General features: G+C 40.5%; 1 protein-coding gene across 3 annotated transcripts in view; it reads right to left on the bottom strand.

Annotated features, from left to right (window-relative positions):
- Positions 1-8,068: 8,068 nt before the first annotated feature.
- Positions 8,069-12,799, bottom strand: part of LOC148028706 (thiamine pyrophosphokinase 1-like) — a 98,645-nt gene continuing 93,914 nt past the window's right edge. The window contains exons 7-8 of one of the 3 annotated variants that reach the window (XM_087687492.1): positions 8,739-8,957; positions 8,069-8,638 (exon numbers count right to left, since the gene is read on the bottom strand). In XM_087687492.1, the coding sequence (XP_087543618.1) occupies positions 8,785-8,957 (173 nt within the window). In that variant the 3' untranslated portion in view covers positions 8,069-8,638; positions 8,739-8,784. Of the gene's footprint in view, positions 8,639-8,716; positions 8,958-12,799 lie in introns of all 3 variants that reach the window. The other 2 variants (XR_015692318.1, XR_015692317.1) reach the window with 2 other exon arrangements.

Raw genomic sequence — 12,799 nt, 5'->3', positions numbered from 1 at the left:
CTATGGCACGTCAGATCCTATAAATTCTTGTCTATCCATTCAGCCAAATAAATTTCCAAAAATCATGTATCCCAAACCTTTTTATCCCAATAAATATGTCATGAATTCCAAAAAGAGCTTGTCAACAAGTCAAAGCCATGCAAGCACAAAGATCATGTCAAGAAGACTAAAGTGAAAAGAGAAGTACCATGCGTCAACAAAGGGGATAAAAAGCACAACAAAGGAAAAGAGCATGAAGACAAAGAAAACCAAGAAGATCAAGAAAACCAAAGGATGCCAAAGAAGCAAAAGGAAAATGAGGGAAGATACACTGGATCTGCTATTCTGGAATATACAAGCCTGATTTTGCCATCAAAGCAGCAAGCCCCACAATTTTCATAGCATTTGATGTTTAGTCAAGAGATGTAATGAAAATCATGGCATGCAAGTCAAGAACATGATGCTTACACAATAAATATAAATGCATTAAAGGAGTTGTGCCTATATTGCACTCAATGTTGATCCACTCCAAATCCTCACCCCTCATAATTGGATAGAACTCCACTCTACCCCCCACACTTACAACAACTCTAAATTGATTCAGTATAATAGGATACCCTTCTCACAGTCGATGTTGACCTCACATGGCCCTTAGCCCACCAACCCCTTTCTCTATCAATCTAGGATACTTAACTAGTAAAAGAGTTTCCCAATGTGTAGTGCAAAAAGGTGTGTGCTCAATTGATAGTGCAAGCTCTTGTGCTCATGCATCTAGGGTTACTAAGTATAGCCGTATTGGGTCTCATTCCATGCAATGCAAGAAAAAGGTGCAACTAAGTGTATTGTCCCAATGACATGGATATAGTTGATCAGTTGGGGTATAAGAAGCAGTAGTGCTATGCGTAGAAACATTGTGCAATGCAGTGCATATATGAGCCTTTTTTCCCTATGGTGTGCATAGGTTTAGGACTAAGAAAATCTCATCTCTTTCTTGTGTTACCTTGCTCTTTGCATCAAGATCTTTCAATTCTCTTGTACGAACACTCAAACTAGACAAAAAGGGTTATAGGCATTACGAAATTCAAATCAAAAGCAAGATCTAGACTCCTAGGTTGAATAATACATTTTCCCATTCTTTGTACATATAAGTTATTGGATATAGTTGTAGGACATGAGTTGCACACCTTGCTGGATGGATTTATTGAATACAATCAAGTACAAATTATAGAAGAAGATCAATCAAAGACAACCTTTATCACAAAATGGAAAACCTATGTATATAGTGTAAAGCCGTTTGGTCTATGCAATACCCTAGCTATCTTCTAGTGGTTCAAAATTATTTGCATGAGTTCATTGAGGGAGTATGGGATCTCTCTCAACCCCAAAAAATGCATTTTAGAGTCTCCTCAAGAGTGCTTCTAGGCCACATCATTTCTACACAACAAGGGATAGCAATAGATTTCGCTAAGACAAAGAAGATTACAACCTTGACCACACCCACCAACTTGAAGAAGTATAGATGATTCTTAGGCCACATGGGCTATTACAAAAAGTTCATTGCTCATTTTATAGCAAAGGTAGTACCTTTGCATAAGCTCTCAAGGAATGATGTAAAATTTGTATGCACTCCTGAATATGAATAAGCCCTTAATACCATGAAACAATGCTTGATTGAAGCACCCGTCCTCAAGTTTCTAGATTGGATGGAGTCCCATGTGCATAATGACACCCCTATGGAAGGGCTAAGTGTAGTCCTCTATCAAAAAAGAATATTCTAAGTTGGATTGGTCGATTTACTATGCAACGCATGGTGTTTGCATTGGAGAAGTTTTGGCATTACCTTTTGTCAATCTATTTTAAGTTTTATATGGATTATGAAGCCGTGCCATTCCTTGTGAACCAAGTAGATATGAAAGGCCATATAATGTAGTGATTAATTCTTTTCCAAGGGTTTTATTTTTAATTTGTAACAATCTTGACCGCTCCCATATACTTGTTGATCATCTCTCACAAATCCCTCAAGGTGAAAAAGAGGAGTAGGATGATCTAGATCTTCTTGATGCTTCCCTATTCCTAGTTGGGACTTTGACTCCATGATATACCTATATTACCAATCTTTTAGCTACAAAGTACAATACTCTCTCAGACTCTCTAGGAGAGAGAAAAAGAAGTAATTACTAGAATCAATCCCCTACACTCTACTAGGTGGTACACTATATAAGAAAGACAAATATAAAGTATTGTCATTAGACAAATATAAAGTACTATGATTAGGAAAAATTTGGACTAAAAATGGGTTTTTTAAGAGGTTTACTCACTCTCTCTTCTAAACAATGGGGCCACGATAAAATTTTTGTAAATGAACTCCAAATTTGTTAGACCTTAGATATTTAGAATGTACTCTTCAAGCTCTTTCTATTGATCTATAGTACATTATGAGATTCTTCATAGTTCAAAGGATTTCCAAATTAATGTGACCCCTTGATGTGACATTTATAGTACACTATGGAATTCTTCATATTTCAAAAAATTCCAAATTGTTGTGACCCCTTGATGTGACATCTAGAAAAAGATTCCAATGGATGTCACATAAAGGGGTTACACCAATTTGGAAATTTGGTAGGAGGATCAATTTGAGAAATGGTGTATCAACTTTGTAGAGCCCATTGATCCTCCTACCAAAAAGAAGATGAACAGGTATATCTTGGTATATATTGACTATGTAACAAAGTTATCTAAAGCTAAAGCCCTCAAGGAAGGTTGGTTTGAATATAGGGAACATGATTAGCATTAATGAAGCAAAATATGCTATTTTATATCCATTTTCTTTTGTGATACAATGGAGAAGATCATAAAGTTATCTAAGGTGGCATAAACTAATTTTTTGATCTAAAATTTATGGAATACATGGTCAATGTACATAGTTGGGAATATAAGAAATTACTTGTGAGCTTCATCATTCTAATACAAATGAGTTTTTAGAGGAAAATGAGGGAAAAAAGAAAAAATGTCCCTCCCTTTTTGGATGCCATGTGGGACCCACCTACCATGAGAATCATCTTGTCAAATGTAATAGTAAAGTGGAGTAGGGGGATAAGCCTGCTTCTGGTGGATCCAAGGTATAAAAGGGAGTGGATAAAATGTGCACACCAATTGTCTCCCATTGGTCATCTCTTGCCATTATTAGGAGAGTCATTAAATCTTAAGCTAAAGGGCCCTTTTTTAGTCCAAATTTTCCCTAGTGGGAGAGGAGCTCATTATATTTTCCACTTGCACCCTAGATGTCTTTGTAAGGAGAGTAGAGCTATAGACCCTCAACAGGGAACAACCAATAGCCCTACCATGCTTGCAGGGAACTAAAGCATGGTATGTATAATGAAAGATCGTTCACATGGAGGCAAGTGCATACTCATAGTTGAAAAAAAAGCTTGGAATGACAAGGAAAGGGCACATGACTTGCAAAACCTAGCTTTATCTCTCTGGGATAGAAATGGAGCGTCCAACTATCCTTGGCACAATAGGCATGCTGGTGATACTTGGAGGGCATGCAGACTAGATGGGATCTATGCCAACATGGATGCATGGTGTCTTAGGGGTGAGGGTAAGGTGAGAATGCTAAGTAAGGAAACTTCCTCTAACCATCTTCCAATCTTACTGGTCATTTAGAATGGTGCTCTGAGGGCCAAACTTGTACTTGTTCCCCACCCTTGAAATTCAACATGTCCTTTTTTTAGGATCAACAATTCATGGACCTTGGAAAAAGAGAATGGTGCAAAGCTAGGGATCCATTGGTAACATGTGAGTATAGCTGGCATTAATACTTGTGTGCTATCACTAAGACGATGAAGCATCACAAGAATTCAATAGTTTGCTATAACCAAATGGAAGGATCGGAACTTGGCTTCACATTCCCATACTACTTATCGATAGTTTTGAAATGCAATCCCAATTACCAAATCTCACAGTAGCTTGTGTGGAATAGTATATGAAGTAAGAGGAGGATCATGCTATGGCTACAAGGGTACAAATGAAGGGCAATTGGAAGCTCCTTGGCACGATGAACCCACCACCCTATTCTTTAATGCTCTCAAGAACAAGCATAAGAAGGAGACAATAGTCTATGTTGAAGACTAGCATGGCAATTGGGTTATTGACAACAAAGGGATCACAAAAGTCCTTAAGGAACATCTAATTGCCATTGTTAATAGAGAGTTGCATGAGGTGGTAGACTATGAAGCTAGAGTGCAAGATTTCTTCTAGGAGGTTGCATCACCCATTCCCTCTAAAGAGGCCATGTTTCTTGAGAAGCCCTTTACTATCGAGGACATCAAAATTGCCCTTGACTCTATGAAACATGGCTAGTTTGTCAAACTTGACGGTCTCCCCCCAAGCTCTTCCAAGAAATGCTGAATTGGGTGCATAAATCCAAGGTCCTCTTAGAGGAATTCAATAGGGGTATAATCAAGATTTTCCCTAAAGATATTGACAGAAGCAAGATATCTCATGGGTTTCCACTTACCATGTTGTCGTTCTCCTTAAAAAAATTTGGTGAGGCCACTTACCTTAATAGTAAAGTATTTGCTATCAAGGATTGTCCATCCCCAAAAACTCAACTTCGTATTTGGTTGCAGTATTCAGCATGACATCTTAAATTTTATCTTTTCAATTGAGGGTGCTTCAAGTTTGTTGACTAACTTTGTCCTCATTAACATGGATCTCAACAAAGTATACAATCAAGTTAGTTGGTGCTTGATCATCTCAAAACTTCAAGTGTTTGTCTTTGGACCTCTTTTTATTATGATGTTGGGAGCCCTTTTTAGCAACACCTCAACCACAATTACGATCAATGATCTCATGTCCTCTCTAACTCCCTTGAAAAGATCAATATGACAAGGCTATCCCCTTGCCCCCCTAGTCTTCCCCTTCATCACGGATTTGTTGTTGAGGAAGATAGACAAATGGATTGCAGATCTAGGACCATAAAGGGCCTCCCCATGCTTGATGGTGGAGAATTTGTGGCTCAATTTTTTTCCAACGACAATGCAAGTCTTGTCAAAGTTGGGAAGGAATTTGTGGATACTGTTGAGTACTTAGATTGTCTCTTAGGTCCAGTATATTCATCAAACAACAATGTTTTGGTTTCCAAGGAAGATTAAAGGAAAGATTGCTCAATGGCTTAAATCTCAACTTAGATTTGGTGGAATGATAGTCATGAAGATTGTTTTGACTTCCATTATTGTCTTTGTTGGTTCAATACTCCCCTTTATCAAATGCTCATGGGAGTAAATTGAGATAGTTTTAAGGAATTTTCTTTGGTCTCAAGATAAGAAGAGAACCATAACACAAATCTCCTAGACTACCCTCACCACCACAAACAAGTCAGATGGAGGCCTTGATCTAGAACCCCTTTTTGGAACGTCGAATAGATTGTGCTTTGGAATATTTAGAAAAATCCATGGTATTGAAGTATTGAGTGTTGCTAATGAAGTATTTGCTTGAGAAGGCAACCACAAGTGGAGGCATCTAGCCCAATGTGTGTTGGGGCAATGGACTCACAGTGAAGATTGAACAATCATAAGTGGCCCAAGGACTAGTTAAGGCCTAGGATAACATCCTCAAGGAAACATATTGGCCTTGAGAGATGAGCAACAAAGGGGATCTCTTTCTTCCGCTTTTCCCATATGCCTTTGACACACCCCAATGTTGATAAGTGAGAATGGCAACTCTTTAAGGCCATCCATCTCAAACGTATGAGAACAAGGATTGATATATGTGATCCGAGGAGGACAGACACTTGGAAAGACCTAACATGGGTGAAACAACATTTTAGGCTGAATGACAAGGAACTTGAGTGGCTTTGTCACATAACAAGCTGGATTAAAAAACCATGGACAACCTCCCCCACACCTAGAATGTTGCATCTTGCCAAGAATCTCTTGACCCATAGTGGGAAGAAACTTTGGTAATGTAGAAAGGAAAGGGATCTGTTTGGACCCTTCACTGAAGTTGCTATGCAAGCTTGGGTTGCTAGGTGCAAGAGATTTCCAATGTGAATAGCCACATGGATAAAGTAGGTCAAAAGAGTTTGGAAGCCCACACAATCCAGTACGCTTAACACATTCCTATGGAGGCTAATATTTAATAAGTTTCCTGTAAAGCATTGGATAGCAAAGATATTGAAGGTCTCATCATTTTTTATATGGTGCAAGAGTGGAGAAGACACTTCAATGTATTTGTTTTGGGATTGTCCATAAGCTAAGTTAGTTTGGAGGAAGTCAAAGCTTGGCTTAAGTTTATGCCAATCTAACTAATTATGTGTCAATGAAGACTACATTATCCAAATAGTATGTAGGGGCTAACAACTCTCTTATGAGAATACTGAATGTTTTGAGGGTAATTGTGCTGTGGCACATTTCAAAATGCAAAAACTTAGCTACACTGTCACTAGAGTAGGTGAGATCCCAATTAGTAAACAACTTTGATTTTATAGACCTAGCCTACACTATTCTAATTGCATTTTCATGTGCACAATCTACACAACATTTGTAGGTGCAAGAAATACAACTATGGGAGACAATACAATGTGCATGGAAGTAAGCTCGGGCTCTTACAAAATAATACAACCATGAAAATGTGATCCATGAATTATAAATATAATACATGTATCTAAAAATATAAAAGGAAGCTCCAAAAAATAATATCCTTTTAAAAATAATGATGGTACTTGCACTTTAATTACCTTTGACATTTTCATACACATTTGCTATTAGCATTATCCCCTATCTGAGACAAGTGTATGTCCTATGACACCCATATCAAAGATAAATGTGAAATGCTAGGACAATTGTTGAAGAAGCTTTGATGGAGGAGCAATGCTACTACTGATGTAAAACTAATGTTGATAAGGGTGATATACTTGTTGATAGGATTTTGGTACTGAAGAAGACAATGCTCCTACTGATAATGTAGATGACATCCAAAAGCCACTAGATGCACCTAGCTTGAGGACCCTTGGGTGTAATGAAATGTGAGTAAACCTAGCTAATCATGGAGTGTTTGATACCAGGTTATGAACCCCTTCAAGGTCTTAGGTGGTAAGGAAGGGTTGCCTCTCTTTTGACTTACCGCCTCACCTAGCATCTACCTTTTTCCTCAACCCCAAAGTATACATGGAATACATTTTTATTAAGCAATCAGCATGAGATGCAATGAAAAGGAAACATTGGGCCGTTTCATGAGATGGAAGGATGAATAAGAGCTTGGATAGGGATGACCTTGGTGTTGAGAACAGCAAATGATGCTTGGCCATAGAGGCTGAATGTATGCCCATAGAGGCTGGATAGAGACTTGCCCATAAGTGGTCAAGCAAAAATTTCATGATGAGATCATTGACATAATTAAAAGGAAGCATCAGTTTCTTGGTGATACCACTAATGCATTGCTACAATTTGAAGAGAAAATTGGTTTGTTGGGTATTCAGGCTGAATATGAGCATGAAGTAAGTACAGGATTGTCTATGCAGGATGCTACTAATCAATGGACATCAAGTGGAAAAGAGAAAAAAAATGTGTTGGATCTTTAGATTGTTTTATAAGAAGCTTAATAAGTCTCGTTTTTAGGCAATGGCCTTGATGCATTACTTTAAGGTGCCTGATTTATTTACATTTTCCATGATAATATATTGTACATTTTGCATTACCATGCCGCCTGTGGAAGATCCGGAATGACAGTCGCAGTGGCAGAAAGGTCGCATCAGGACCAAGAACTTGGTTGTGTGGTACTATGCGAGGATGAGATACCAGCCACACGGGCTATGGCTGACCACCCGAGTGCCTCCAATCTCCCTCTCTCCACAGGATGCAGGTGTGCAAGATGTGACGATGGAGGTTGGAGAGGAGGCATGTATATATAGGCCAAGGATGCCACACCTTTTTTCAGGAAAAAAAAAGGCCAAAGAACAAGGCCTGAGACAATTGAGCCAGCCAGAAATGAGCTGGCCACCTCCCAAATTCCCAGTAAAGCCAATAAAACCCATCAAATGCGCATATGCTTACTATTAAAACTTTCCAGAAGGTTCATACTTGCCCACTTAAGGTGGGAGGACTAGTAAACTTCCAGAATTGCACAAAGGTGGATGTCCAATTCTCCCATCACAGGATCATTGTTCACTCTCACGAGTACTATAAAAACTGCGACTTCAAATATGTTATGATTTTACCTTTGAGAACTGGAACTATGAATTGCATTAATTTGGCTAACATATGTCCACGCATGACAGGCAATAGAAAATCCCTATTGTGCCCAATTCTGGCCACTCAAGAATATACCATGCAGGCCATATTCTGCAAGGCATATAATTACCCATACATGGGAACAAGCACAATATCGTTGCACTCATATTGAATGTTAAAAGAATGCTCAGATATACATGAATGTGCATGCATGCACTGTTAGTTTTCTGCTTTTGTTTATGGTGGGGCATGAGGTGTTTGAGATTTAGAGATTAAATATGACACCTTTCTAGGTTAATGGTATTCTTCAAGCCAAGCTCCTGCCAAATTGCATTGTCACAACACTAAATACACGTTTCCTCCTCCATAAGATTACAACAAAGGTTGTCTCGGCAGATCTATCAAATGTAACAGATCTCTGTAAACACCTACAAAACAAAGGGCGGAGGTATTTAGACTCAATGTATATGACTTGCAGCTCAATTATGCATGTCTTGAACACTTACTTGGAATGTAAAAAGGCTATACATTGCTGCTAATCCAATGGTAAAGTGCATGGGAGAGCTGCATCTCATCATGAATCTCCAGGGGCCTTTGACTTTAAAGCAATAGTGTTTCGAAGTTGATCATAGAGTTGCTGTAGCTCTATTGTCCAGACCAAATCAGTATCTGCTTGTACAGTCACTCTGTTGCTCTCAGGAATGTTTGATGTACTGATAATGCCACCGAAATGTGAAGAACACTTATCTGGGATTTGAAAGCAGATGAACCCTAATATTCAGTCTCTGAATGAATGAAACAAAAATTTATTCATACATTAGAATTACTGTGGCAGTTCCTTACACTGAAATTTCACAATGCTATTCATATCATAGTGTTAAAGGATCCTTGGAAGTTTGCCTTGCAAGATAATTTTAATTGTTCATGGGTAAACAAAAGCAACATGTTAACTAACCCAAAAGCCATTGTGGTCCTGTGGACGTGCTCAAGCCAGTCCTAGTGGTTTGGTGGTGTTGTGATCTTGAAGAAGTTCCTAAGGTCTGCTTATATCATGCATACCTAATGCTACCCCTGCCTAGGGCTGAGTAAGTGCACTTTTGATGCCTACATATCTCCACAAGGAAGAGTCTCAAGCATCTCTGGTCAGGGAATGTCATAACTTGACATAGTGGACCAGACCCCTCTTGGAAGAAGCAATGGCAGTGGCCTCATATCTCAAAATAGGCAGAGCATCTACATATAATGCTCCTCTGTCTCCATCCCCTACACCTAGCTACTCTGAAATAGTTTGTTTTCTGTCTATCCAACATGGGAATCCACAGTAGGTTGGGAAATTGGGGCTATCACGAAATCCCAAAGGTCAAAATTGTGGAGGATGCACTCAAATTTGCACAAACATAAGAGGGTAGTTTGTCCCATCCAACTTTTCTAATGTGAATAGAGACGATAGTGTCAGAATAGGGTGCAATGATGAAAGTGTGAGAATCTGCTGTAATAGACTCTGTAAACACAAAAAGAAAGAGAAACACTGTAAAGAAGAATATTATTGCAAACAACAAAAGAACTCAAAAGAGATATGCTTGGGAAATATACCTACACACAAGATAGTACAAGACTCAGGTCGAGAATCACCAGCAGTGGGCACCAGCTCCCTCTCTTTGCTAGGATGATGAACCTCTGCCAAGAGGCAACCCTACAGGCCAGGCAGCAGAGTTGGGAGGAGGAGAGAGCACTCCAGCGAGACCTAGCAGCCACTCAGAGACTACTCCAGGAGGCACTAGGGGATCCCGCTCTCCACATGCAGGAGGTGCACGCACGGGCAGCCCTTGCCGGTCTTGAGGACAAGCACTCTGAGTTCGCCTTCCGTACCTCAGCAGCCTTTTGGGCGCAGAAGAGGGTCACGATGTGCAGGGAGTTTTTTCAAGTGCATCAGCCTCGCACCTCAGGAGATCAGATTCGCAGCCTCTGTGATCAGTACGGGAGGGTTCGCTCTAGCCCAGATGAGGTGATGGAGATTGCCACTGACTTCTACAGACAGCTTTTTCAGCAGGAGGCAGTCTCAACCAGAGTACAGCGTTGTAGACAGCAGGTCTGGGATTGCATTCCGTCCCTTGTCACAGAGGAGATGGGACGCTCCCTCCTAGACCTCTTCACAGAGAAGGAGCTAGCTGAGGCCTTTGATGCACAGTCTCCAATAGAACACTCGAAGATAAGTAGTGACTTTATGCTTGTCATCAGTAGTAGAACCCGAAGGACTTAGAAGGCATAATGAGGTAGATACAAATAGAAGAAGAAATAGGAAAAGGGATCTTGAGTGATGTGTGTGTCAAGACTTCAGACCCAAAGCAACAATTTAAAAGTTCAAGCAGTAGAGAAAGCATATACATAATGGATCAATAGTAAACAGAGTGTGGTGTCTGGAACACAAAAACCAAATACACAAGAACCCTCTCTAAAGCTGAGCAGTGAAGACAAAAGCTAATCACACAAAACAAAATGATTGCTGGCAGGAAAGATCAAACATGAGATTACAGACCAGTCCAACCAACAAATGCACAAGAAGAGTTTGTAGCCACCAAAACACAAATTCAGCCTCGAAATACTGCTGCCCAGCCCTGCATACGTTAGGAAGCATTAAATGCTGCCATATAGCAGATAGAAGACTTGTCTCAGCCCTGGAACATTAGTACAAACCTCAATCACAAACTGTTCTGTAACAAAACGTACAGATCAGAGGCAGAAAACAGGCTGAAGATCCTCAGAAAGTGGTCGCCCAGGCTGAATGTTAATTGCAGCAGACAAACAAAACAGATCAGCAGCAAACAGGGATCAACACTGATCTGTAGCAGCCCCGCTAACATGATAGGACAGGCATGTGCACAAGGAGTGCAATAATAGCCAATCGGGGATTGGAAGCCCTGAACTATTAAGAAGGGGGAGAATGATATGATGGTGGCTGGGAAGGAACCTGGCAATGGTCCACCGTCCTATGATCCATGTCACAATCACTGTCAATCTCGGCAGTTGGGACAATGATCCTCACAGTCATGGGTTTGGGAACACCAGTCTTCATGGTTGATTGTCACTTGGATGGTCCTCACGGTCCCAATCCACATCATCCTGCCTATCGTCATGGTCTACCAAAGATGTCCTTCAAGAAACCTGGAAAAGAAAACAAGAAAAGGGCTTTGTGTGTTTACAGTGCAGCAAAATCTGATGTGCAGCATGGAAAACAGGAAGCATCCAAGGCTGGAGGGCCCAAGTGCTGCGGGGAACTAAGGATGTTCTGCAAATGCAGGTTGCACAGGGGCTAACACAAAGAATACAGCCTTAAAACAGGCCGTACACTGATCTGTGAGCCCGGATGGACACTGTTCTGTCTGAAATGCAGCTCGCAGCAGTGTTGTTGATGATATCAGCACTAAAAAAGTGCCCAGCATATCAGCAAGGTCGCTTGGCTGTAAATACCTGTCACCCAGCACCAGCAAGGTCTGCCAAATCAAAAATGCAGACAAAGAGGGCTAGCCTGACTGAAAATGCAGGCTGTTCATAGCTGTCCAGCACCATACACAGCCAGATAAGGAGTAGAAACAGCCCGCCCTGCTCAAATTTGATGAAAATGGAAGGGCTGCATAATTGGTTGATTATGTCCGGCTGGTAGAATCTTAAATAGGTGCTCCTCTTTGTAGACTCCAACTTCCACCAAGGCAAATGATACTATGATAACATGCGAGAGTACAGAGTGGAAAGGAAAGTGAACATGAAGTGATAGAGAGAAGAGAGAGATAGAAGGATCGTAGAGAATAAAGGAGCAATTTGATTGAGACTGAATGATATGATGACTGATCTTTACATGCAGCTCTAGTTGTTAGTGTAGGCGACAGACAGAGGTAGGAGATGAAAATGATGATGACGGAGGATGGTTTGATGGATGAATGGAGTGAGGGGGCAGGCTGACTATAAGTAGGCAAACTGAGGCCATAACTGCCATATGAATTGGCCAGGAAAAAAAACGTGGGCACCCAAGTCCGCCCACCCAACCAAAATGGTCACCATGCCAAAAATGAAATGCATTGGTGCCAGCTCCATCTGAGGTGTCTTAAACAAACAAAATGACAAAGAATCACAATGTCAAAGCTCCAGATTTCCTTGTTTGACTCAAATTAAGACTCACAGGTGAAAGATGACTGTACATGAAGCGCATGACTGCTGCAAAATCTGGATACCCTCACTCTTCTCTTTCGACAACTCACAACACTCAAAATTCATCTAGAGGACGATGACAAAAAGGTCATCCTTCTTAACAATCTCACAAAAGATGATAAATTCAAAGAGACTAGTATAGCCCTCAATGCAGCACAGGGAATGAGCTCATGGACAAAGAATGGAGAAGCAAAGATACTGAATTGATCCCCGATGCCTTCTACACTAAATCAAGCCACCCAAGTGCACTTCAAGCATATTGGCCATACGGTTGACCAATGCTATAAAAAAGAAAGGGAAGCAGCAAAAGAAACAACATGCCAACTGCATAGCCGCCACCTCTTTCACCAAAGACAATGACAAGGATGAGCTTGCTTCGACCTTAG

Source organism: Lygodium microphyllum, chromosome 11 (genome assembly GCF_053477565.2).
Source record: "Lygodium microphyllum isolate KBCC chromosome 11, Lygodium_microphyllum_v1.1.10, whole genome shotgun sequence".
In the NCBI taxonomy this organism is placed as follows: Eukaryota; Viridiplantae; Streptophyta; class Polypodiopsida; order Schizaeales; family Lygodiaceae; genus Lygodium; species Lygodium microphyllum.
This window is presented reverse-complemented; position numbering and strand designations above follow the sequence as displayed.